Here is a 26,702-nt window from a genome sequence, read left to right on the forward strand (position 1 = left end):
CTGGGGTCGGGGACAGGCCGTGGCCTGCTTTGGTAAGAATAAGGACTTCACTCGGTTAGAAGGGAGGTTCCTGAGAAGCCACCCTGGATCTCCCCATCAGCAACGAGTTCCCTTGGCTGTGGCTTTAGACTTGAGTTACATGAAGTTTTCCACCCAGTTTCCTTATTCTAACTGGGTTCTAATTCTGGAGTTTACCTGTAAGCCATAGTCCTTGGATTCCCATGTCTCAGGATAGAAGCTAAGTCCTTTTCTGTCATCGCCTACCTCCCATGTCAGTACCCAGTTTACCAGGCCCTCTACTCAGTCAGGCCCTCATCCATACTCTTGAAAGATCTGACTAGGCCAAGGTTTAAGTAGCTGGTCATGACCCAGTGAAACGCACATGAAGAAGCCTTTGTGAGCAGTGAAGTTTCAGAAAGCATGCAGGTGGGTTCTTGTGGCCCTCAAACCACCTATTAAGAAGGCAAAAGGGCCCCTATATATAGAATTTGCTACTATTTATCTGCTATTCCCATGACCTTCTCCAAGTCTCTTCTCCCTATTCTATAAAAAAAGTCACTGTCACAATTGCAAGATAAAGAAATAATTGTTTTATCGTGCATCAGACTATGTCATGGGGACGTCACAATGGCAAAGAGCCTAGTATAAAAATTGGAGGATGGGGTGGGGCAGCAGAGTGGGTTAGCAGCATCCAGAGCTGGGGTTTATCCAGCCCTAGGCCTCAGGGCATCACCTTTGTCTTGGGATGAGAGGAGAGTGGTTTGGGCAGGATGTGGACCTTCTGGCCAATTTCCAGGCCACAGTGAGGCCAAGAGGGGGTGGGCTATGTAAGGGCTGTGCCAGTTCCCCCGGGACAGTTTGGAGCTGGGCATGTCCAAAGAAGCTCCTTTTCCTGTGGCTGTGGATTTCTTTGAGCTCTGCAGCACTGGCGGTGGTCGGCCTGGGTAGTGGTTCCTAGAATCTGGTCTGATTAACTAGGTTGCAACCTTCAGAACCCCAGGAACATCAGCTTTAGGAACTCCCTGGCAGGTGAAAAGGGCAGTTCCCATCATACCAGCATCCAACCTGGACCCACTGTTCTCTGCATGGGGAGAGTGGCTCAGCTCTTGTCTCTGGGAGGGGAGGGGTCCTCACTGTTCCCTCTCACTGGGTCTGGCCTCTGCTAGTGAGGGATAGTATTTTTCCTGGGCTTAGTGGACAGCTGAACAGCCAGCCAGAGGAGCAGTGGACCCAGCTGGGCAGCTGTGGCGACAGTTGGCTCAGCTTTCATCCACATCAGAGCTGGCCTGCTCCAAGATTATCCCCACGTTTGAATGTGGCTCCAGCACCTCACTTGGTTTTGGCTTCCTCCTTGTGTGGACACTGAGCAGAGATCTTGGCTGGAGGCCAAGGGTGTTGACCCTCTTTTCATGAGGGAGCCAACACTAGGAGGCACAAACCATAATGCCTGGAGAGGAGTTTCTGCAGGCTGGAGCCCATATTCCAAATCTCGGATGTTGAATTCAGCCACTGAACACAGGAGTCAGGAGCTTGGAGTCTGGGAACCCCAAATGGGGGATCACAGAGCATAAGATCTCAGACCTGAAACTTAGAGCCCCAATGTGGGGGCAGTCTGGAAACTGGGCTGACAGCAACTTCCTCTGGTGATTGGAAGCCCATCTGAGAAGCAGTTGGGTCAGGGGCAAGGTCTTGCTTCGTGCATGTCCTGCTCACAAGCCTGGGCGGGGCTCCTGATGGTTTGGCGGTTGCACAGGGTCAGGCCCAGGTTGCTGGTGCTGTCTCTTGGGAAATCTTGCAGTAACCATGGTACCTGGGACCCCAGGGACCCAGATACGCTGGGGATGGGTGCGCCACACTGCTGAGACCTGTCAACCTTCCAGCTGTTCACGTCTTTCCTCAGAGCCTGTTCTGCCCTCAGGAACCATGTGGACTCCAGCTCAGCCTGTGATCTTTGACTCCTGCTGCTTCCCTGCCCCTTTTCCTCCAGCCAGAACTCCCCGCCCCAGGCTCAGACCCAAGAAGACCTGCAGTTTATGTGCCTTAGGGTACAAGAACCAAGGAGGAGGCTTGGCTGGAGGACTCTTCTGGCCCTACCTCTCCATCAAGCTTGCTGTGAGGTCTGGTGAGCATTGCCCTCTCTGCTGTCAGATGGGCATTAGCATTCCTGTTTTGTCTGCTTCCCAGGACTGTTGAGGCCATCAAGTGAGATGGTCCGTACAGGGCCTAGAACACGTAGTATTTGCCCAATAAATTGTGTTGAGTAAGATAATGGCAGAGGACTTTATTGCACAGCCCTTTCCTCCCTCTCTCTTGCACATGTGCGTGTGTGTGTGTGTGTGTGTGGTTTCCTTTTTCAGTTTCATGGAGGAACAGCACTGTGAAAGGTGACTCAGGGGCATGACTGCAAAAGCACAGCCAGGATCCCTGGTCCAGGATGGCAGCCTATATGTCTGCTTAGGTGGGTCTGGGGAGTGGTTAAGTTTCCTCTGCCCAGGGGGCAGGCTGGGCTCTAGGGTGGGACTTCAGCCTTCTCTTGCTCTCACCTCCCTCCTTTTGCCTGGAAGGACCCACAGAGATTGAACCTCTAGCTGTCCATGTGAGGGCTGAAATGAACCTCCTGCCCTTGACCTGGTATCTGCTTGTTCCCTTTCTCAGGGCATTTGAGAGACATGGCTTCTAGGCTCAAGCTGCCAGGAGTCCATGTGTATGTGTGCTGGAGAGTTGAGAGTTCTTTTTTCCAGAGGGTGTGACTTCCATCAAGACGGTACCTATTTTCCCTGCCATAAGGCCCCCTCTTCCCCGATGACACGGTCAGTAGCCATGTGGTGGTAATACTCCTTGTTACTCCACCTTAAGTCTGCAAGTAGAAAAATGGACACAGATAACAACTGAGTGGTCAGTGGCAGCCACATATGGGCAGCCAGAGGCACGAGCAAGGTCCCTTTGGTCAGTGGCAGCCACAAAGGCCCAGGCTTTGGGGAGGCCCTGGTTGGTTCCCTTGGGGTTGCCTGCCTGGTTTCGGCAATAAATAACATGAGGACCCAAAAACCAAACCAAAACAAAAAATACAACCAGTATCTCTTGGGGTAGGTGGTGGGAGACTGTTTAAATTATCGGCCTTCCCTGGGCCACTAGGTGGTTGCTGGCGCAGGGCTAGGCAGGCGGTCATCGGCACGTGTGCAACTCCACGAGCCGCTGGCACTGCCGGCACTTGACGAAGCAGCACCAGTGGAATTTGCAGCTGCAGCGTTCAGCCAGCTCCACCTGCGCCGTGTGGAAGCCGCGGCCACAGCACAGCAGCTCACAGCCGTCGATGGCCTTGGACGTCTTGTTGCATGTGCGGCCCCTCGTGCCCAGCACGCCGCTGCGCATGTCCTGCTCGCAGAAGTCGGGGCTGGGCTCCAAGTACACCAGGTCCTCATCTGTGTGCGGCTTGAACTGTGCATTGCGTGGCACCAGTGCCCTGGAGGAGCCCACGCGGCGTGGCTCCACCTCAGTGGCACCATCAAACTTCTCCTTCAGTGCGTGACCCACCTGGCGGAAGGGCGGCACGGCTCGCCAGCACGTCTTTACCTCACAGGAGCCTGACACCCCGTGGCACTTGCATTCCACCCGCATGTGTGTCAGGATGGCCTGTGGGAGAGGGTAGGGGAGAGGGGCCATCAGGAGATGGCAAGGGGAGGCGGGGAGGGGCCCTGGAGGCTGACAGCGGACTGTTGGTGCCCTGGGGCCGATGCTGCAGTCAGATTTGCTGTTGTACCTCCTCTTACGAATTATGCGGTACTGGGCTGCTAAGCAGTGTTGTGACAGGTGAACAAGGTACTGTCCCTGCACTTGGGGCACTGGGAGTTGATGAAAGAGAAGCACTAAGGGTGGTGTCCTATCAACAGTGAGTGACAGGTGCTGGGTAGGGAGAACACTGCTGCATTTAACTTCTGTAGGAACCTTGGGGAGTAGGCATCCAGAAGGCAGGTGGCGTTATAGGCACACGATCTTCATGGTGATGGGGAGAAAGGTTCACATCCTAGCTCTGCTGCTCTTTTGGGGAGTCAATGTGTATGAGAGACAGGGATGGACACACATGTATGTGTGTGGGGGGCCATATGTATGGAGGGGGTCACTTACTCTGTAACACCTGCCCGCCTGTCTGCACCCCCACCTGGCCTGTCCTGAACCCCACTGGCCTACAGAGGTGCCAGGTGCTGGTGAGAGCCTGCACAAATGTTTTCTGAGTGGCCATGTGGGTGGGAGAGTATGTGAGGCCCTGCGCACGCTATCCCTACCCCGCTTTTGGTAGCACCATACTACCTTCCTGCCGGCCTCATTGTTGTGGAGGTTCATGAGGGCTCTGCTGGACGAGGCCCCCTTGCTTCTCTCCCGCACATCCACAAACGACTGTGAGAAGGCCACACCGTAGGCGATGTTGTCAGAGCATCCTGACCACTGGAAGCCTGGGGTGTGGTGGGCACAGAGAGGGTTGTGGTGAGTGAGGGCCAAGGTCATGCCCCCTGCCCTCCCACTCTGACCACCTCCTGCACCTACCCTGTGGGCTGACCCCGTGCACCGTCCGGTCACAGCCACACTTCTCCAGCTCCCCACTGCTGCACGCCCGCGTCACTGCAAAGGCCACACCTGCCGAAGAGATGGCGTACACGAAGGCCGCCTCCCGAGTCCCTGTGGGAGGCAGATGGAGGGCAGGGCTGGGTCCCAGGGCTCCTCCCTGCACCCTCCTTTGTAGAGGGGGAGGGGCATATGGGGCCTCCTGCTTGCTGGAGGCCAGAAGGGAGCAAGACGGCAGAAATCAGGAAGGTGCTTGTTCTTATCACACCAATAGCTGAATCTGCTTCCTTTACCAGAGCATGGCTTAGGGCTCTTCACACAGGCAGATCCTGTCATCCTCACAACCACCCCAGAAGGCAAGGACTGTTACCATCTCCATTTTAACAGAGTCTTGGGGGCTTTTCTGAGGTCACTGAGCCAGCAGACAGTCTGGCTTCAGAGCCTATGTTCCCAGCTCCTGTGGGAAGCTGTTCTTACTCCCTCCCCAGAAGGTTTGTGAAGGTTTATGAAGACCAGACAGGCTGGGAGAGGTGAACTGGCTTGCCAAGGCTGCAGGTAGGAAGAAGGCCTGGACTATAAACTCAGGTCTGGCTTCCTTTTCTGGCCTGTTCCCCAGCTGGCCCCACTGGAGTCACCCTACCTTATGATCTTGCCCCTTCCTCTGAGACTGGGCCTGTTTCTGAAAATGTCTTGCTTCCTTAGAGTAAACCGTAATAACAACAGCTTCTACGTAACCCCTAACCCCTATTGTGGCTAATTAGGAGATACCTATTACGCATAAGCCCTCCACCACTGGGGGCTTCATTGTCCCCCATTTTATAGATGGAGAAATGGAGGATCAGCCGGGGAAGGGATTTGGTCCCAGTCACCCAGCCAGAGAGCCACAGAACCAAGACTCAAGCACACGTCTAACCGCCTCTGCCCCATGACTTCTCAGTGATTCTATTTTGGTGCCGGCCCTCGGCCCTCGTCCCCTGCCTGAATGGATGTTTTTATCCTCCTAAGAACTGTGCCTCGGGGGTGTAGCTGTTGTGGACTCTCTTTCTGGAGGTGGGGGGCAGTGTGCGAGCTGGAGTATGCATGGCCGGCTGGGTGTGTGACCAGACAGCAGACCATGCTCCCCTCCTGGGCCCTGTGAGGAGGGCCTCTGTATGCTGTAACTGTCCTTCTGTCTCTTGTCGGAGTGTCTGTGTCCACAGGAGTGGAGGGGGCAGGCTTTGGCCCCATGGTTGGCAGTTACCTCTGTGACACCCAGGCCTGTGCTCTCGGCTGCCCCAGGGAGCAGTCACCGTGGTCAGATGGAAACAATCACCTTCTCTGTGCCCGTGTCTGTGGACAGAGGCTGTAGAGGCCGAGCACTGGGGTGGGAGGCAGCTCAGTCCCCGACCACTCAGGACGCCCTGTTCTTGGTTCGGCCCTTGAGCTGGCGATAGTGCCCACCACCCACTCTCCACTGCCCACCCTCCACCCTGGCTTGGCCATTTTGGGCCAGCATTGGGGGGCTTGGCTGGAGCAATGGAGCCTCGACAGCCTGAGACAGAGTCTTCTCCAAGTTAATCGAGGTTAATAGCAGGATCATGTTGGTTGGTTTTATGCTGTGGCCGCCCAAAGAGAGACGACTTCAGTTTCTGGTATTTCTGGTATTTCCAGGCCTGAACCAGCACAAATCTTTGCCCCAAAGACCAAGGGGGAAGGGAAGTCAAAGCAGGAGATGGGGCTGGCTGACGAGACTGGCGGGTCGCCTCAGCCTGGCCTCACATGGTCCTTCCTCCTCTGCTGGTCTTGGCTCCCAGGCCACCCCGGCCCAACCCCAGCCCCAGGCTGATCTCCCCTGTGTACTGGGGGTCCCTGGGGTGCAGGGCCCCCAGGGAGGTTGCTCAGAGAGACCTCTGCCTCATTCCCCAAACCAACATTCATCCACTGAGACTCCCAGGTTCCTTTTGCCCTGGCTTTGGGAACAAGAACACTGTTTTCTCATCTCAGGACTGGGCCTGAAGGAAGAGATTCTGGAAGGAAGATTAACGACCTAAAGCTTAGAGACGGTTTACCATGTGCTGGGCTCTGTCTAAGCACTTCACATGTGTTATATACTTGTCCCAACAACCCTAAGAAGTAGATACTTTTCATCCATCTTTGACAGATGGAGAAATTGAGGCACTGAGTGGTAAAGCAACTTGTCCAACAATACCCAGCCAGGAAGTGGTGGAGTTAGAATTTGAACCCAGGCAGCCAGACTCCAGAGCTTTCAAACTTGACATTATTCTGCCTCCCAGAGGCCCTGAGCCCCTGGGAATACACATGCAGTTGATTCCACCTCCCACATATGGAGCCAAGAAGGGCTTCCTTAGGTCCACCCCAAACTTCACATGCTGTAGGACAAGCCCAGTTCCCTCTGTGGGTTCTTTACTGGGGGACGGTGAGCAGCTGGCCTCTGGGCTCAGCACAGCAGGCCCCAGAAAGCCTGGAAGATGTAGGCAAGCATCTGTGCCTCTAAAGCTGATGGCAGCTCCTCCAGCCTTCTCTACCTGGTTCTGGCTTCCAGCCCTTGGACTCCAGGGTGGTGGCCTTTCCCAGTTCCTCACCTCTGCCCAGGTGCCCAGGCTGGAGCCCTGCTCACTTGAGGAGGACCTGGCAGAGCACTCTCCCCAGGGGCCACTCAGACATAGAGAAAGAACGGTGGTCCACCTGGGTGGATAGCAGCAGAGCTTCCCTAGCAAGGTGGCAGATCCTGCTCCTTGGCCAGGGACTTTTTGAGGGAGGAAGGCAATCCTTGCCTTGTCCTTTCCTGGGCCAGGGGCCAGGGTAAGGCAGAACTCTATGGTGACTTCTTCCATTTTCATACAGCCATTTGCCCCTTCCCACACCCAGCTCATTTCTTCCTGCTGTTTCTTATTCCTAGAGCACCCCTGGCCCCTGATGTCACAGGTCTAAATACTGTGTGTCCTCTGGGTCCAGCCTCAATGCCACCTTTCCCAAGGTGCTAAGGCTGCTTGGGGCTGGGAATTCAGTTAACCTGTAAATCCACTAACAGCCACTCTTTCTGAGGGCCTGCTATGTGCTGTCTAAGGCTCATGACAGCCTTAGCAATGAGCTCTCTACAGCTCTGCTCTATAGAAGAAAAGGTGAGGCTTGGTGTCTTGCCCTGGCTCCCTCAGGCAGTAAATGGCCAAGTGGGGATTGGAACCAAGGCTTGTCAGACTCAATGCCTGTGCCCTTCATAGCATATCACTTGTGAAGTCTTTCCCAGATACGGGAGAAGGAAGTAGTTAGGAGTGTTTGGAGAACTGGCTAAGGCTGAGTTGGACTGGCAATGAAGCCATAGGCTTGCTGATCCCCTGGGTGCCAGGGCAGGTATCTTGGTAGAGGTGAGGCCCAGCTGGAGTCCTGGGGAGGTGGGGCAGGATAGGCACTGTCTCCCAGGATAACCTTATCCCCCATTCTCCAACCTCTATCCCTGCCCAGTCTGCCTTTCCAGATTCCTTTACTCTCTTGGATGTGCAAAAACCCACCTTTTCTTGAAACCAGCTCCAGGAAGCCCCTTTAGATGTAAGAGACAATACAGGATCAGGGAAAGAGCGAAGGTTTCAGAGCCAAAGTTGTATTGCATTCTTACTAGCAGTGTGACCTTTCTTTCTGAGCCTTCCTGAGTTGAGTGTTCTCAACTCTAACATAAGGATAATAATGCCACCCCGGCAGGCCAGACTTTGCACCTCTCTGCCTCCCTGCCCCATGTGGTCAGAATCAGGATGTCCCAAGCTTTATCTTCTAATTGTCTTGTGTGTGTCTGGCCACTGCAGCCTCAAGGCTTTCCCAGTGTGGGAGTATCTTGGGGGTACCTCCTCCCCAGATCTTCTGTAACTTATAGCATCAAAAGGCTGGGTCACAGAGGTAACCCAGGAGAAAAAAATGTTCTCCCCATCATTGGGTCCAGTGTGATGCCAACATTGAGGACAAAGGTGAGAGCACAGGTTCTAGTGAGGGACACCCAAGACCACAGAGCATTTACTTCTTAGGTCCAGGTGGTGCCACAGTCAGGAAGGTGTCCTGGATGGTTTAGACATGGGGAATGGACAGACAGGCCTGGGTTTGGACCCTCACTTTGCGATGGCCAGGGCACCACATGGCCTCCCAGCCACAGCAGTCAGACCCTGAGGGGGCCTTAGAATTCATCAAGTCCCTCATCTCAGGATAGGGATTTGCTCAAGGTCATAGAATAAGACACAGTAGAGGCAGAGGAGGCCCAGTGCTGTCTACAAATGGAGGACAGCAGGAGAAGGGTTGTTGTTACTGCCTTTCCTGCCTCTCCTACCCTGCCCAGGCACACCTTTGCCTGGTGCTATGGTCTCCCTCCCACGCTCACACCCGTTGGTTCATTCGATATTTATTGGTTTATTTGATATTTATCAGTTCAGTATTTAACAATTCATTCAATATTTATCAGTTGCCTATTATATGCAGGTCCTGCTCATTTAATATTTTAATATTTGTTGGTTACCTATTATGTGCAAGTCCTGTTCTAGGGCTTGGGATAAAGTAGTGACTAAAACACAGAGGCCATCCCTCATCTAGCCCTGAATACCTGCTCAGCCAAGAACCACCAATCCCCGCCCTCCCAGCTATGCCAGCTACATTACCAAATTTTTGGTAGATGTTCAGCCTAGAACACACAGTTTTGCCCCAAATTACACACCTCCCTCATTGTTCATGATTATTTCACTGTCCATCTTGCCTCCAGGCCAGGAGCAGGGGAGGCTGTGAGACCTGGGGCAGTGCTGGCAGTGGGAGAGCCCCCCACCCCTGAGCCATGTGGAGGTCAGTTAGCCCTTCCTAGGCATCATCTCTCTGATCCTCACAGGAATCCTAGGAGGCTGGTCCTGGGGTGGTCAAGGAGGACACTGGGATTTAGAGAGGGCATAGACCTTGCCCAGAATCTTCCAGCCAAGAGTTGGCAGGCCCAGGGCTGGGGGTGTTACCGCCCTCTGCTTGCCAAGTCTCCTTTCTCACCTGTGATGTCGGAGAACAGCACTATAAACTCAGAGTGTCACGAGAATGACCTGATGTAATAGCACACCACAGGCCCTCAACAAATGGGGGCTCCTTCTCTCCTCTCAGACCCTGGGGTGGGTCTGGTCTGGCCTGCTAGCTTTGTCTTCCACGTCTGACGCCATGACCCAGCCAGGTGGCTCATGTATGCAGGCTCTGGCCACGCCCCCGGTCCTGAAAGCTGGGCATGTGAGTGAGGCCCGCTTACACGGGCTGCTGTAGATGACAGGAGCTGGTGACGGGAGGTGTGTCTACACGAAGTGCTTCCCATGCGTGAGGCCACTGTATCTTCGTGACAGCCTCATGAGGTGGGCCTGCGTGTGGCCTTGTTGCCAGGCAAGGACACAGATGCTCAGGGGAGCGCAGGCACTTGTCCCAGGCCATCCTCGGCCTCACCCTTCCTTCATCTGCCTCACCAGCCAGTCCCTGGACCTTCTGAGAGCAGTGCTTCGCTCTCGGACCTCAGGAGGGACAAGCCCCTTTTCCTCTTAGTCATTGGAGACAAATTAAGAAGTTTCCAAGAGGAATTTTACTAGGGAAGAAAACCACAAATGCAAAAAGGAGGAGTCTGATGCGTGGGCAGAGCTCAGCCTCCTTCTCCAAGTGCGACTGGTACCTGCCAGGTGTGACTGGCCTAGTCTCGGCACCTTGACATGTCCCTCTCCAAAGGGGGCTGGACATTCGACTCTACCACTCAGACTTTAGTCCAGAGCAGGTACCACCCAGGCCTAGTAGGAATCTCAGCGTCCCTCAGAACTTGCTGAGCCAGTGCTGGGTACCCCCTTGGATCCTCCCCCAAAGGTAAGGAGGGCTTCTCACAGGGTCCCGAGTACCCACGATGACTTCAGGCCAGCATTGGCCCAGGCTACCCCCTTCCTTGCCTCTTTGATTCCTTTCCCCCGACCTGCTTTCTGTCATTAGATGACATCCACTAACTGTCTCCTCTATGCCAGGCTTTGCCATGTGCCAAGAAACAGGTCAATAAGCCATGACCCTTGCCTTCGAAGGGTCCGAGTCCTAGTGATGGGGGAGTGGAGTCGGGTGAGGAGATAAGCATTTCAGTCTAAAAGGTGTGCTAGAAGCAGCGTGAACACAAATGATGTGGATAAAAAGGTGTGTGTATATATAGAAATAGAGAATAACAAAGCAAATGGGTGAAAATGTAAGCGGTTGGTGAATCAAGTGAAGAGGATATAGGAGTTCCTTGTCCTACTTTTGCAACTCTTCTGTAAGTTTGAAATTATGATTCAAAAAAAATCCCACAGGAAGAACAAAGAGCTTTGGAGCCCAGAGGGAAGAGCTGAGAAGGTGTCGTGGAGGAGGGAACTGCTGAGCCCTCAAGAAGGGGGCTTGGGTGTTTGGGGTAGAGGATGTTGCATGTGCAAAGGGAGGAGTGGGAGAGGGTGACAGCCTGCCATATGAAACGCTGCCAGTCTATCCACCAATCTGTCCAAGACACACCTACTCTGTCCAAGGGCTTCCCAGGCTCATGAGCTGCTGTTTGAGGCTGGTTCTGGGGCCCCATCGACCAGGCAGCCCTTCCTGCCTGGAGGCAGCACTGTCATCCTGGGAGATCCTCCACTGCCAGGCTAGGCTCACTGGGTCTCTGTTGCTTTTCCAGAGCAGTGATGTTCAGCAATGCCAAGCGAGATCATGCCTTTTTGGCCCCTGCCAGCTCTTAGGAGAACAGCTTCCAAATTTCTATCACAGTTGGTTTCCAGCAGCATCCAAATGGTTTGCCACAAGCCCAGCAGCCCCGGCCGTCCAGGACCACAGGTGCCAGGAGAAGGGTTGGCCCAGGCAACCCCTTCCTGCTGCCTGAGCAAGTCAAAGGGCCCTGTCGATGGTTAGTGACTCGGAAGTGTCAGTTTCATGCTCAGGAAGTAGAAAAAGGGGCCCATAGTTTAGAGAACTTCCTCGAGGGCAGGAGCTTGGCTGGCGACCTCCGGAGGAGACTTCCAGTTCCATAGACCGTTCTCTATGTCCTGGCCCCCCTGTCTTTGGCTTAATGCCATCTCACATTTCTGGTCTCAGCTGAGGGCCAGTCTCCTCGGAAAAGCCTTCCCTGAGCATCCCAGCCCCAACGAGGGGTGGTGTCCACTCTGTGCTCCCACAGTCTCCCCTGGCCCCTTGATCACAGCGTTTCCTCGTTGAGGGTAAGACCACAGACCTGGTAGCGGGACTGCCTGGGGTTGAGTCCTGGCTCTGCCACTTTCTAGTTCTGTGACCTTGGGCAAGTTACTTAACCTCCATGTGCCTCTGTTTCTGCACATCCCTGTATCTCAGGGCTGGCCGTGCTGGAGGTGCACAATAAGGTTGGTCAGGTGTACCAAGGAATGGGATGGGCCCAGATACTGGAAGCCAAGTGCTGGGGTGGGAAGAGCAGCGGGCCAGGGATCCAGAGCCTCGGGTCTAAGCCCTGACTGCTCCTCTCCCTCTGAGGAACCTTGGGCAAGTCAGTGCTGTTCCCTGCCCGAGCCTCAGTTTCTTCCTTCATTACCTGCTTACACTTCCAGGAGGCCATCACTGGAAACACGGCGTGCTTCTCAGTGCTGCCCCAGCACAGAGCTGCCATCTCTTCCGATGGCCCCCATCCCACATGCGCCTCCCATCTGGATCATCCTCCTGTCCTAGGCCCCCAGCGCTCTGCATCCTTTATGCCCTCACTTGGGCCCTGTGTTGGTTTTACTTCAGAAATGACCTGGAATAGCCCTGTTGCTCACAAGCATCTCATTTCCTGCTAGGCCCATGCCCTGGCACTGCAGGCTCCTCTGCAGCCCTGCACGCCCTTCCCTCACCTTGCGTCACCACCTTGCCGAAGACGGGCAGGGAGTCGAGTGTGGAGCAGTTCCAGCGCCGGTTCCGGAACTGGTACTGGCACTCCTCAATGGCCAGTTGGGCACCGCGACGCACCGAGTCCATGACTTCCAGGTTCCGCTTGCACATCTGCACCTGCCTCTGGATCAGGCCCTTGAGTTTCTCACACGTCTCCTCCTCTGAGATGCTCCCCACTGACGATAGCTTGGCCAGGTACCTGGGGAGAGGGTGGCATGTGATGCAGAACCCACCTCCTCATCTTTCCCGGCCCAGGACCAGGCCTGCGCTCCAGCCTGGGTCTCTGGGAACTGACTCATCCCAGTGACTGGGCCTGGCTACTGACTTCTCTCTTGATCCAGTTACAGGCCCTCCTGCCCAGCTCTAGGGGCACCAAGGGAGTGGAAATGCTGTCTTCCACAAAAGGCCTCTATCTCAAGTTAGGCAAAGCAGGCAGCAGCAGTGGGAGTGAAGCTGATTGAGCCCCTATGGGATCCCTCCCTGCCCCGGTGGCCCCTGTGCCACTGTCTGTGCCAGGACGTCACCCCAGACCTGGCTATGGGATCCCACTATTCCTTGCCGAGATGCCCTCTAGCGAGGAGGCTGGAGCCGCTGTCTGCCCAGGGTCTCTCTTTCCCTGCCCTAGGCAGGAACCCCAGTGATCCTTGGCCCACCTTCTGGCCACAAGACCAAGTTCCTCACTGCCAGCCACATCCTAGGACCACCAGATGGAGACCAGTGGCATTGTTGCCACCCTTTGGAGGTGGGACGATGAGGGCAGTGATGGACTAGAGGTCTAGGGATGGTCAGGATATGGGTGGTGGTGGCGAGAGTGGGCGGCTGTATGGAGGGTTCAAAAGCCAAGTGCAGCATGCTCTCTCCTCTGCCCCTTGAGTTTCTATGGAGATGGAGCAATGATGGCTGCTCCTCAGAGGGTTATTGCGAGGATCATGATCTCAATGAGAGGAGTTCTGTGAAGGTGCTCCGGGACCAGGCACATGTGGGAAGGGGGGCCTGTGAATGTTTCCATTTCAGTGGAGGACGAGAGAGAGCACCACAGTTACAGGTCACCGACTAGGTGCCGTGCACCATGGCTGCACTTCGCCCTGTTGCATCCTCACCCCAAATATATGAGGTGATCATGCTTATGCCCATTTTATGGATTCTAAAATGAAGAGGGTGACAGGCCCAAGATGACACAGATAGCAAGTGCGAGAGCTCAACTTCCAATCCCTTCACGCCTATAGGTCTTTCTCCTGCCTGTCCTCCTTCGTGGCATTGAAGGGGCCTGGGAGGCCCTAACTCATCTAAGGACAGACACTCTGTGATCTGGGTCAGGAGGCAAAGAGACCTGAAGCAAGACATAAAAGTGCTCACTGGGATTGGAGCAGAGCTGGGGAAGGGCCCTATGAGGGAGAAGCTGAACCGCTCTTGAGGGAAGGGAAACATGCATTAACTGAGCACTTATTAAGGGTCAGGTCTTGTTCAGAGAGGTGGAGCGACTGGCTCAAGGTCACCCAGCTCTAAGGGCAGACCTGAGTTAGAGCTCGGGTCTGGACACCCCAGAGGCTTGTGCTCTAACCATTGCCCCTCAGCCTGCCCTACCCTTCCCCTGAGTGTCTCTGGCCAGGGCCAAGTGCACATAGTAGGTGGACAAGAGGCAGCCTCTGGAAAGGAGAGCTGAGTGGTGATTCTGGAAGACCCCGTTTCCCATCTGCTGAGTGGGAGATGCGTCTGATCACCTCCCAGGGCAGGGCTGCCTTCCAGGTTCTTAGAGAAGCAACAGAGTGCAGAGAATCACACCTAAGCAATGTTCCCCAACAGGGAATCTGGCCCAGACCCCTCGTTTTACAGGTGGACACACTGAGGCCCCAGAGATGGAGAGGGGGCCTTCCCATGCCAGAAGGAGGTTCCGGGCCTGGCTCTGCCTTCAGCCTCAGCCACACAGATTGGAGTTTCCTGCTGCCCCAGATTCTGCAGCGAGCCAGGCCTCCTGCAGGGGCTTGCCCAGCACATTGAGTATCCCAAGGGTTGGGGATCTTCTGGAGGTGCCAGTGAAGAAGCTGTTGCATCTTATAAAGGAAGCTGCGCAAATTTCTTGTTTGAAGAAGGATAAAGGGAAGGTCACTGCTCTCTGGGCCTCAGTTTCCTCATCTGTAATAAGAGAAGGGGCCACTGGTTCTGTCTGAGTGGAGGAACTGCTGCCTGGAGCAAGAGGGATCTGTGTGTAAGAGATGGCCTGACACTGGCCTGAGGCAATGAGGCAGGAAGTCACCATTCGTGAATGAGGGAATGAATGAATGGTGACCAAATAGAAAAGCAAACAGAAAGTCCTATTTATAGGAATTCTTTCTAAAGATAAGAAGAGCTAACTTCTATGGAACTTGGGACTGGGCTAAGTACTTTACTTTATTGCATTTAATCCTCTCAGCCAACCAACTCCCACTTGAAAGAAGAGGAAACTGAGGCACAGACATTTTAAGTAATTTACTTCATGTGCAGGGCCATACAGCCGGTGAGGTTGAGCAGGACTTGAACCTGGCGTTTGCCTGGCCTCACAGCCTTGGGCAGAGACAGTATTCTCTGTGCGGCTCAAAGACTAGAATTGACACCGTGGCCAGAAGCTGCTGGGAGCTGGGTTTATTCAACCCAAAGATGCTAGCCAGGGTGCAGTTGGGGGGCTGTCTCCCTATCCCTGGAGGTTTGCAGGTGGCAGCTAAATTTTATTTGTCAAGTATGTGAGTTGGACCAAGTGACGGTTCTTGAATCTGGCTGTGCATCAGAAACGTGTGCAGGGTTTGTTGAAAGTGGACGTGCCTGAGTCCCAGTCCCAGCGGGGTTTGGTGGGCATCTGAGGTTAACTTAATGTGCCTTAGATACAGCTGGGAGGCCAGGTAGGCGCTGGCCTCAAGAGCAGTCTGTGTAAGTATGGGTGATGTTTCCTTCTCAGCCATAGGGAGCTCTGACTCAGGGATGCCACTGCCCTCCTCACTGTGGCATTGATCCCCAAGATGTTCCTTTTCCTGTGGCTGTGGAGCCTGAGCCTGGTTTTCCTTATCTGTAAATGGAGACAACGGTTCTCACCCAGAGGGCTGCTGAGAGGAATGCCCGTGATTTGCTGTGTGATGCACCTGGCTGTCAGCTGGGTACATCCTAGATGCCAGGTAATTGTGGGGGCAAGTACACAGCACGGGGCAAGTGCGAAGTAGGTGGTATCAGGCCAAGGACGGCCAGCCTCCCCTCCCCACCCCCCACATTCCTGGTCTCCCAGGGGCCTCCCCGCCCCTCCTTCCTATCTACTTGGTGGTTCCCAGGGGATGCACAGACTGGTGGTGTCCTGACAAGGCCCAGGCAGGAGCTCGGAGCCCCTTGGAGGGAAGACAAGGGCAGGAAGGGGGCTGAGACGCAGCAGAGGCTGTATTTGGAAGGGGAAGGGCCCACCGGCTCCTCAGCCCTGCCTGGGCGCTCTCCCGCCTCTGCCCAGTCAAGGGGTCGCCTGTGGAACTAGTCCTACCTGTTGCTCTTGGCCTGCAGGGGGCGCCAAGAGCCTGGCTACTGGCGGTGGGCCAGGTCCACGTTCAGGAGGCCACAGGTGTCCCTAGGTCGGGGCACAAGGAATTGAGCCTGACGTTGGATCCTTTCCTGCTCAGACCCAGGCTTGGCCTCTTGGCAAAGGGTGGGGGCCCTGTTTGCTCTGTCATGTGGGGGCACAGAGCTGGCCCATTCCCAAGTCAGCCTCTGCTCCCACAGCGTGCAGCCAAGGAGGCTGCGTCTGGCTGTGCTGGGCCCTGGCCTCTGGTCAAGGGAGGCACCCAAGGGCACGGGTTCTCTGGGCGAGGTGGCGGGGGGGGCAGCCTCTGACCCACCATGACCTTGGGCAAGTCCCTGCCATACTTGGAGCCTGTCTCCTCATGGGTACAGTAAACTGGTGGGTCCATATGGCCTTTCCCACTGTCAGAGTAGGTGAGCCTCCTTCTACTGGCAGGGTGGGGAGTGGCTGGGCCTCAGGGGCCTACTGGCCCCGTGCCAGGCTGATAGATGTGTCTCTGCCATTGAATAAGTAGTGAGATGGACCAGGGGAGCCACCTGTATCCCCCCACCCAGGCTCAGAAGGCAGCAAGGGCTGAATGACAGTCGCAGGGGCTTAGGGTGAGCTGCTGGGCTGCCGTGGCCGTGAGTCACTGGGCCAGCTTCCAGGAAGGAGCTGAGCAACCTCTTCCGTTGGCACCAGTGCCCACCCCCAGCCCCTGCCTTCATCTGGCACAGCAGCTGTCCCCTTCCATACACACGAGGCCCAGCCCCACCCCCACCCCTGTTCCCCCAGACCACAGGGTCTCGCCCGGGCAGGGCTGGGTGCCAGGGCTGGAAATGGAACTGGGCACCGGCTCTAGAGAGTGAGAACCCCAGGCATTACAGGCTCTCATCCACAATGTTTCTGCTTGCCCGTTTCAGTATCTAGCTAGCATCTGGCCCCATTTTACAGATGAGCAAACTGAGGCTACAGAGACAAAGCAACTTGCACAAAGTCCCACAGCTAGAGCAGCGAGCTGCAGTGCAAACCCAGCCCTAATTCTCAACTCTGTTTCCTCTGTACCTGGCTGTGGATATGCCCCATTTACCTGCTGAGAGGGCTAATACTGCCCTTGGTGCCTCATACAGAGCACAGTGCATAGAAGGTGTTTAATAAATGCCTGCAGCAGGGATGTAGGGCTCTGTCCTGACGGGGTTCCCTCTGCTTGCCTCCTGGCAGAGTGCTCAGGACGGGGAAGATAAGGATGAGGGAGGAATGTGGGGGCTGCTGTGGTCTTTTGATCTGCTGAGGGCCTGGACACCCATTAGGGTGAGGCCTAATTCGTCCTGGACACCTCAGGAATCCCCTTCCAGCGCCCTAGGGTGGTTCAACCTCAGAGACACGTGTGCCACCCGCTGACCCTGGAGTTGGACCAGGCTCAAACATGGAGTGCACCAGCCCTTTCTAGGGGTGACAGAGAGCCAGGGCATGATGGGTGGGCTGGGCCAGGCTGTGCAGGGCATTGGCCATCCCTGAGATGTCTCCTGTCCTGGCTGCATTACCCCAATTTAGGTTCCTTCCTGCCACCGTGGAGTACAGGCTTAGCAATTTGCCACCTGCTGCCCCGGCCACCCAGGACTCTAGCCATGGCCATGCCGTTGATCAGGTTACCCCGCCAGCCCAGGCCGACCCTGCTGCCGCTACCAGCCAGCTCATGCCCTGATCTTCTCCAACGGGGGCTGCAGGTCCTGCAGGCTCCTCCCAGGAGGCCCTCCCTGAGCCCGGCCCGTGCCTACAGCCTGCAAGGCTGGAGGGCCCTTGCCCTGCCAGGGAGATCAGATCCTCTCAGCCACCTGCTGTTTTCATTAGAAACTAAAATTAGCTGGGCTTGTCCCAAGCTTTTCCAGGTTTGCTTGCTTTTTTAAAAAAATATACAAATTCCTAGAGGAAAATCTGCACCTCTGCGACTCCTCCCAGCTCTTACGCTGTGAGTCAAGAGGAGAGGGGACGGGAAATAGCTGGAGCGTTTGGGAGGCCAAGCAGACCAGTGTCGTGGGTCCCGGCCCTGCGGGTGTCCAGGTGGGGGCTGGGACGCCGGCGCAGGCCTCTCTGCCCCCTCCCTTTGGCCTCCCTGCCTGCCTGGGCCACATTTAGAGCCTCCTCAGGAGCGGTCGTGCCTGTGATACCAGGGAGGAAGGAGACCAAGGGGGTGGGAGGGGGAGCCGGAAGAAAACGGAGTGGCTGCTGAACAGAGCCACCTTGGGGGATGTGGGCCGGTGGGGACAAAAGTGACCACAGTCCCCATCCAGGACTGTGTTCTTAGGGGGATGGTGCCTGGTTTCCCAAGATGCTAACCATACCCCCCACTCACTTTTCCATCTTTGAATGTTTCTATAACCATAGTCTTGATATCCTGCTGTCCTCCCCCTGACAGTGCCTTAGCCTTGGAGACCCTTGTCCTTTGGCATGGCAGGCAGTGCAGTAAGGACACAGACCAGGAACTCCTGGGTCCAAATCTCATCTTTGTGTTGCTTGAGGCAAGTTAGTGAACACCTCTGAGCCTCAGTGTGTTCATCTGTGAAGTGGGAAGACTGGGATTCCTGCAGGCAGGAGGCCTAAATGAATGAAATGTGTGTGCAGGAGATGCTCGTCCCTGCTGCAACATTGTTCTAGCAGCATCATCAAGATGCTCACTGACATCAGTGCCATCACCACCCCTCCCACTACCTCTCCCATTTCCTCTGGTCGCCCCTCTGCTGCACCCCAGACCAGACCTGTGCTGGCTTCCGCTCATTTGTGTGTTTTCTTTGCTTGACTCTCTTGGCCCTCTTAGGCCTGGGTTCCTGGTCTTTTTTTCAGCTGATCATGCCTGAGAGGTGGGACACGCTCCCCCAGGGTACAGTGGATGACCTCAGCAGCCATCTCAATGGCAGGCTTTTGACAGAGTCTCCAGACGAAGTCTGCAGGGTTTGAGAATGTGTTTCCTGGCGACCGTCAGTCAGAACCTGTGAGGCTGGTGAGTGTGAGAGATGGGTGGAGGGGATGGTGCTGCTAGGACATCAAGAGCTGGGACACTGGGGTGAGGGCAGGGACAGTGGTGTGCAGGACAAGCTCAGGAGTGTCAAGGGGACTTGGAAACCATTTGTGGACATAACAGAGTAGATGTATGGGACCTTCATTTATGTTCTGCAATCAATAGTCACATGCCTCAGTATGTCCTTAGTGCAACAGCACAGGGCTGGCTACGCAGGTGTCTTCCCCTCTGTTTTGCAGATAAGGAAACTGAAGCTCAGAGAAGCATATGTTTGAGGCTGTGCGGCCTGCAGTGGGAGGTCAGGATTTGAAGACAGGTCACTCTGGCTCCTAAGCCAAAGATGATCCAGGGTACTGAGGCATGTCAACAGACAGTGACCTGAGGGAGGAGGCCTGATTCTTCCCTTGATGGGTCTTTCTAGAGCCCCATGTCTTTTCTGAACTACAGGGAGGTGTCTGGGCTGTGTTCAGGAGTAAGGGGTGTGGGGACAGATGTCTGGGTTGTTATGGGGCTGCCTGGACAGTGTGGAGGCCTGTGGTCTCCGTAGCTGTTGGGGCCACAGAAGAGCTGCTGCCACTGGTCCAAAACCCCTGGAGGGGTAGGCTTTGGAGACACTCATGGTGGTTTGCAGGGCAGTGGGTGCTGCCTTCACCCCTCAGCCTTAGCATGGTCCTAGGTCTGTCAAGGCCCAGGCCAAGTCCTCTTGGCCTCAGGTGCATTTCCTCAGGTGGAGAGAGAGAACGGCCTCCCCTGGAACCCAGGCCTCCACTGCCAGTGCACACCACTCTGCACCTTCGGGCCCCTTTCCCTCTTTCCTGTCTCCTGGGACCCCTTGCTCCCATCTCCTATCCTTGGAAGCCTCAGTGCCCTCATTTTCTGACTCTTAGTTTCCCAGTTCTCATGACTTCCAGTATCCTGGCACCCCAGCCCCCTGCATTTCACTCCTGGGGGCTCTGTGTCCCCCACTTCCTGTTTGAGGGATCTATGTCCCCCACTTCCTGTTTGGGAGCCCCCCACCCCATTTCCCATCTCACTGTATGTGTTCCCAGGGAGCTGGTGGCTGCCTCAGGGCCACAAAGTAGACGGTTGGACCTGAGCCTGGATGGCCCCAGAGCTCTGCCAGGTGAGAACTTGCCTTCTCTCCCTGAGGCAGGTGTGTTGTTGGGGGGGAGTGGGTGTCAAATTTAAGGCTGGTCTGACCTCACCTTGTCCCCCGACTTGCCAGCAGAGAGCTCTTCCTTTGCTAGACCCACCCAACCTGTGTCCCCATAACCTTTCATGTCCTGTGGCCACTGACCCATTGAACTGTCCTCCCTGGTGGGCTGAGAGAACCTGGGGGTGGGAAAAGAGGAGACCAGGTGAAACCCCAGCCGAACTGTCCAGAGCCAGTGCTGGCCTCCTGGAGTGAGGCTCCCGGTTTCTAGTGAGTTCCTCAGCCTTGGGGGATACCTTCCAAAGGTCCAGTCCTGGGAAAGCCTGTGGCTGAACCCCCACTCCTGCCCCCACCAGGGTGGGGCTCATGCCCCCAGCAGATAATAACTGGCTAGGGGTATGGGGCTGCAGGGACAGCTCTGGGAGACCTGGGATGGAGTCCTGGTTCTACCACCGCCATGCTGTATGGCCCTCAGTGCCCAGCACAGGGCCTGATGTGGGGAAGCGCTCGACATGTTTGCATGGGGGCATCCCAGGCCCTCCCTGGCAGGAAGGCTCCCCAAAGGGGTTGAGCTGAGACAGTCCCCAAGAACCCCCTCACTCTCATGCCTCGAAGCTTGGGTTGCCGGAACAGCTGGGCACCTGACCCAGAAGGGGCTACTCTGCTGTCTCCAGCACTTGGGGAAGGGTCTCTGGGGCCCAATCCTGGGATTTCAGGGCTTGTGTGTGAACAGATTGAGAAACAGGGTCTGAAGGGACCATTCAGAGTCATCGCAGGGAAGGGCCCTCAGGCCCATCAGCATTCCCGCTGTTCTAATGGGCCTCCCCGAAGATACATATGAGCTGTCCGAGGCTCCTCTCCCCTGGAGGACGCATCCCTTCCTCCTCCCACCTCCCTCCCGCTCTCTCCTCAGACCAGGTCCCCTCCTCTGCGGGGTCTGACTTGGCAGGGAACTTTCAGAACACAGTTTGGTTTCAGTTTGCCAGGACATGGGGGAGGGGGAGCTGGTGGGGTCACGGCAGGGAGCGAGCCGTCCCGAGTTTGGCTGAATCACAGAAGATGCAGTTCAGGACTCAGAGATAAAACCTGGCAACTCCTGTGGAAATCTGGAGAGCAACCCTGGGGTCGCAGCTCTGCCTGCAGCTGCGCCTGCTCCATGCAGTGGAGGGGTGACGGGAGGGCCCACGGCAGGCAGCTGTCACCCCACCCATGGCTCCCTGGCCAATCTGCACCCCACAGGCTCAGCCCAAGCCCCTCTTCCCAGAGGCAGCAACAAGAGGAGGCTTGGTGCAAATGCTCAGCTTTCCGAGTGTACCCACAGGGCCTGAGTTGAGCGAGTTTCAACAGGTTTGGGGAGCACTGTCTTGTCAGATGCTTGCTGCGTTGCTCAATTGCTAATCCAGGGTTGAGGGAAGAAAGTCAAACCATAGCAGACAGCTGGGTCGTGACTGCTGCCTGAGCCACCCCCTCGGGCACAGCCTGGTCTTGGGGCGCTGCAGTGCTGGCGGAGAAACACTCAGCCTGGCTCTCAGGGTCTGTTCCAGCCCAGGAGTGAGGGGCAGAGCAGCAGATCTGGGGGCCAACAGTCACACTTCCTGCCACCCACTTCTGTGCCTTTTAGTATCACCTGAGCCTCAGGGCAGTGGAGCAGAACCTTCCTCCTACTGCAGGCCTTTGAAGAGGGGCTACCATTGGACAACAGCTGAGAACCCTCTGAACAAGCCCGCCTTTCATTCATCCATCAAAGATTGGCTGAGCACCTAGTACCCGGCAGGCACGTGCCAGGCACTGTGAGATATTCAGAGGTGTTTATGCCACAGCCGCGGCCTCCAGATGTTTATAACCTTGTAGAAGCAGTAAAGAAACCACACGATTAGACTAGAGTTATATATAATACGAAACGGTTCTATAGGCGGGGGATGAAAGCTGTAAAATCTGGACATGGGAGAGCAGTTCCAGTCCTGCTTCTGATTTGCAGAATGACCTTGGGAAAGTCATCGCACGTCTGGGCCTCTGAAGTAGGGCTGAAAGTAATCTACACTCCTCTCCTCTGAAAGTAGTTGTGGTGAGGCATGGCGGGGAGGGTGTGTGGTTCAAACAGGGTAATGGTTGTGAAAGGTCTTTGTAAACCACCGATTCTTGGGGGAATGATTTTGCGCCCCCAGAGGACATTTGGCAAAGTCTGCAGACATTTTATGTTGTCACCTGGGAGGATGCTACTGGCTATCTAGACGGTAAAGGTCAGGGATGCTGCTAAATATCCCACAATGCACAGAAAAGACCCACACAGAAGACATATCCAGTCCCAAATATCAGTGATATGGAGGTTGAGAAATCCTGGTGTGAACTGTAAAGTACTGGGAAGGTGTTTGTGATTGTAATTCACTGCCCAGAGCCATGGAGGAGCTCTAAGGAGACAGGTTTTTGGTTATTTAAGGGGAGAGAGGGATCTTTAAAAGCTGGGAATCAGGGGGACACTTCCTGGAGGAGGTGGGCCACATCTTTACCTGCGTGGCTGGCACTGCACATCTGGGCTGGCTCTGCCCCATCCCTGCCCCAGGGAGTTGTGCCCAGAGTGTTGGGCTTCACTCCACTAAAGGCCAAGGGAGATATAAACTGCCCCCCCGGCCCCTGGGCAAGCAGGCTCAGGGGAGCTTGGCCCGAAGTTGCACACCAGTGGGGACTCAAAGCCAGTGGAAAGCATGATGTGTCCTTCACTGCCCCCAGGGCACTGAAAGGTGCTCCCAGCAGCAATTCCTCTGCCTGACATGATTGGCTTGTGAGCCAGGCTAGGTCTTCCTGACTCTGGGAGGCTCCTGAGGGGGCCCTTGTTGAGCAAGGGGGTTGCAGCCTAAGATCCTATGTGTGTTAAATCAGTGGATCTGGGTGGGACAGACTGGGATAAACAGGGCTCGGGAGCAGCAACCTGAAGGCCCGTTTTCTCCACCACCCTTATCAATAAGGACGCGGCCCTGTAGCTCCCTGACAGCAGCCCTTGCTTCCGGCAGTTGCCATGGCTGCCATTTCCATCAACGTGCCTGGCCCCTTGCCAGTTCGCCACATGTATGGGTTCACTCTTTCTTACCAACCACCATTGTGCACCATTTGCATCAATGGGCTCCATTTTACAGATGAGAAACCCGAGGCTCAGAGAGGTTAAGTAACCTGTCAAAGGTCACTCAGCTGGGCAGGGTAGAGCTCAGTTGGATCTCAAAGACCCACTTCTTGGCCATGCCGCTGGCCTGCCTCCGAGTGCAGCATGGGCTCCCTCCCCTCCCCCGTGGGATTCTGCTAGAGCCCCACTACCCTCCTCTGAGAAATCCACAATCCTCAGACCTTAGCTTATTTATTCCCTAACCCTCCCCAGCACTTCCATCTGGGGTTCAGAACGATCTGCTGAGGACTGTGGCCCCGAGGGAGGAAGGGGCCACCCAGTATGTGGCCCAGAGCTGGGACTGGAACCCAGGTGTCCTGACTCCCAGTACAGCCTCAGTGCAGGGAAGAGGGGACATTCAGAAACATTTCTGAGCTCAGGTCTGTGGCAGGGTAGCCTCCTTAAGGGCAGAGCCCCAGCCTTCCCCCAGGGACTCTTCATCCATCCGGCCCTCCCTCAGTGGTGTGAGCCATCACAAGCTGTCAGCCGGCTCCTCCGGGTGCCAGACAAGAGAGTCTAATCAACAGCTCCCAGCTTCTCTGGGCCTGCCCAGGCCTCAGGCTGCCCTCCCAGCTCCAGGCTCCATCCTGCCCAACAGCTGCACGCAGCGGGACACCTGGCCTCCCCACCAGGCCACCCGCCCTTCTGAGACAACAGATAGCCCCGGCTCTCGCCACTGGCCAGCAGACCCACCCTGGACTGAAGCCTGACTCCAGGGTATTGGGAGGTGAGTGGAACCTAGACCTTGCTCCTCGGCAGGTGCTGTCAGCTATCCTCTCAGGGCCAGGCCTCCTCATACCTCACGCTTGAGAAGACACAGTGCCAGCCACCATGCCTGCATGGACACCTGCCTGCCCAAAGCTTTTCCTTCTAGAGGCAGCTTTTCAGTCAGACACCTCTGGCATTTACCAGCTGGGTGACTTGGGCAGTTACCTCTGCAATCCCCAATCTTCTCATCTGTAATGGGATGGAAACGTTGGGATTTAGATCATGCTGTGGGAGTCATCATCATAATTATTATTGTTATGATCCTACAGTCTTCAGACCAAGTCCCCCTCTGTGCCTGCTCGGGCTCGCACTCAGCTCTTTTCTCTCACAGCCATAGAGCATGCGCCCCGTTCCACCCAGTCGTGGTTTTATCATGTCTTTCTACCTAGACTCCAGGCTTGTGGGAGGCCAGGCTGTGACATCCATGTCCCCCAGAGCTGCCATTCCTGGCCAGCTGATGGTTCGATAGAGGTTGATAAATATTGGACCCAACCTTGGTATGTGCCCAGTGTCTTCTTCATACCCTCTCTGGTTTGGGAGGGTCCTGGGAAGCCTGTTGTTCCTCTTGCCTTGGGCAGAGCAGAGAGACCCTTGGCTTGAAGCCGGGGGTGGAGCAGGAGCGAGCTGGGTCATCCAGAGACCTGCTTCGTGGCAACCTGAACCATCACCGTTGCAGAGAACAGGTTTGCCAACCTCTCTTCTCCTAGGCCGCCCCTCCTCACCCCACCCCCAACGGCACAGGCAGGAGAACTGAGTTGTTGGAATTCCCCACAGTTTGCATGATCCAAAGCTGAGGTTGCCTTCCCGGCTGGGATTTTGGGGGTGGACATGGGTGAAGGTGAGTGGTGATGCCACCGGGCCATGCTGGCTCCACTTTGGGACAACTTCAGGGAAGGGGGTATAGGGTCACTGCCTGGGAGTCAGAACACCTGGGTTCAGTTCTCAGCTCTGAATTTGGGTAGGTAGCTTCCCCTCCCTAGGCCTCAGTTTCCTCATCTGTAAAATGAGTCAAAGATGAGATGCTCCTGAAGGACTTCCCCCTGCAGATGTAGCTGTCTTCCATGCAGGCCTGGGCCAGACGCTTGGACTGCCACTTTTTATTCTTTGTTTTTTGTGGCTTTGGCGGTGCTGGGCAGGTGAGACCCAGTTCTTGCTCCTCCTGATGCTCAGATCTGTTTTGGAGATGCCGGCTCTGAACCCATGCATTCAAGAACCAGCTCCAGGGACACCCAGGGTCCTCCAAGTCCAAATCAGCTCCCTCCCCAGCTCTGCGACCCAGGCTGCATTCAGGGGGTGGCCTGCAGGGGGGCAGTGGGAGAAGGTGGTAGTGCCCTGCTTTCTGTACACTCTGCCACTGCTCCTGAAGTGTTAATCAAATTAAGTCTCCAAGAAAAACAAAAGCTCCGCAGCCACTTCGGGCTGCCTTGGAGTCATTTGCTCTCGGAACAGCTGGGAGAATTCTACATCACCTCTGTCCCCCAAGCCCTGGGTGGCTCTGACCCCAACAAACACACTCCTTCCAGCCTGGAGGGCTCTGGCTGGCCACAATGACCTCATAGCAACAGCCATTGGACACTCGGGGCAATTTCATGAGAGATATTTGTTCTTTGGTCTTGATGCAGAGAGAATTTTTTCCTCTCTCCCTGTCTCCATGGAAACCCCAGCTACACTGTTGGCGATCCCCCTTCCCACCCCATGCTTTTCAGATCAATATTGGAGCTTGGCTCCCCACTGGCTGCCCGCAGCGGATGGTGGCAGAGCTCTGGGCAGGAGGAATTGGGGCCAGGGTTAAGTGCGGGGCATGGGGAACCGTCCCTGAGGGGATGAAAGGAGTGCAGGTCCTCTTGCTCCCTGTCCACCCACTCACTGGAGCTCATCCCTTTAGTCTCCCTCCCCGCAGCAAACCTTCCGCCCCTACCCAGGGAGCGCCCTGAGCGCAAACCCGGTCAAGGAGAAACAGACAGGTCACCAGCGGTTACCACCCCTCCTCCTTAGGCTAGACACGGGAAGGTGGGGGGCCGTTGTCTTCTTTAACGTCTGGACGGAGTTTCTTCCTGCCCCAGGGAAAAACCAAGGCCCGGCCAGCGCCGGCGCCAGCCCCGGGCCCTGGGAGACCAGGCATCCTGGTCCCTTCCTTCTATCTCCGGCTCCCGCCCCCCAAGCAGAAACAGGTCCCTGCACGCCTCCAGCCCAGCCCGCAGCGCGGCGCAGCTGGGCGCGGGGAGCTCGCTCCGGACTTCTCGGGATTAACCTGCTATTATGTCCCAGAGCCCTTCCCTGCAATGGGCTTCCTCGGCGACCTGTCAGCCCGGCTGGACTGCACCCCGCGCCCGGCGCCCCTTCCGGGCCACCGCCCCGCGCTCGCACCCCTGTCGCCCTCGAGCGCCCCGAGCCGCCTACCGGTGCGGACGCCGCCGCCGCCACCCCTGACGCCTCTGAGCAGGGAGCCGGACCCGGGCAGGAGGGGACCCCGGGTGTGCAGAGGGACTTTCGGGCAGTGGCGGCGGCAGCTGAGCGAGCGAGCCTCCGGTCCCGCGGCCGAGACACCTGCCGGGCTGCCCCGCGCCCGCTGCCCCGCGCCGCCTGGCACCGGCCGCTGCCCCCGGGGCCTGCCCCGCCCCGCCCCGCCCCGCCCGGCCCCGGCCCGACTTACAGCCAGTTGCTC

At 56.1% G+C, this 26,702-nt stretch overlaps 1 protein-coding gene across 2 annotated transcripts; it reads right to left on the reverse strand.

The window, feature by feature from the left end:
• Positions 1–567: 567 nt before the first annotated feature.
• WNT4 (Wnt family member 4) lies at positions 568–26,702 on the reverse strand. Of its 2 annotated transcripts, XM_003891285.4 has the most exons (5): positions 26,691–26,702; positions 12,402–12,637; positions 4,543–4,674; positions 4,309–4,451; positions 568–3,633 (listed from the first exon to the last, which is right to left on the reverse strand). In XM_003891285.4, exons 2-5 carry the CDS (start codon positions 12,547–12,549, stop codon positions 3,166–3,168), a joined length of 891 nt encoding a protein of 296 aa, XP_003891334.2. In that variant the 5' UTR covers positions 12,550–12,637; positions 26,691–26,702; the 3' UTR covers positions 568–3,165. The 2 variants fall into 2 exon arrangements, with proteins under 2 accessions (XP_003891334.2, XP_031521115.1); XM_031665255.1 differs by lacking the exon at positions 26,691–26,702 and having other exon boundaries at positions 12,402–15,637.

The sequence above is a fragment of the Papio anubis genome, chromosome 1, assembly GCF_008728515.1.
Source record: "Papio anubis isolate 15944 chromosome 1, Panubis1.0, whole genome shotgun sequence".
Taxonomy (NCBI): Eukaryota; Metazoa; Chordata; class Mammalia; order Primates; family Cercopithecidae; genus Papio; species Papio anubis.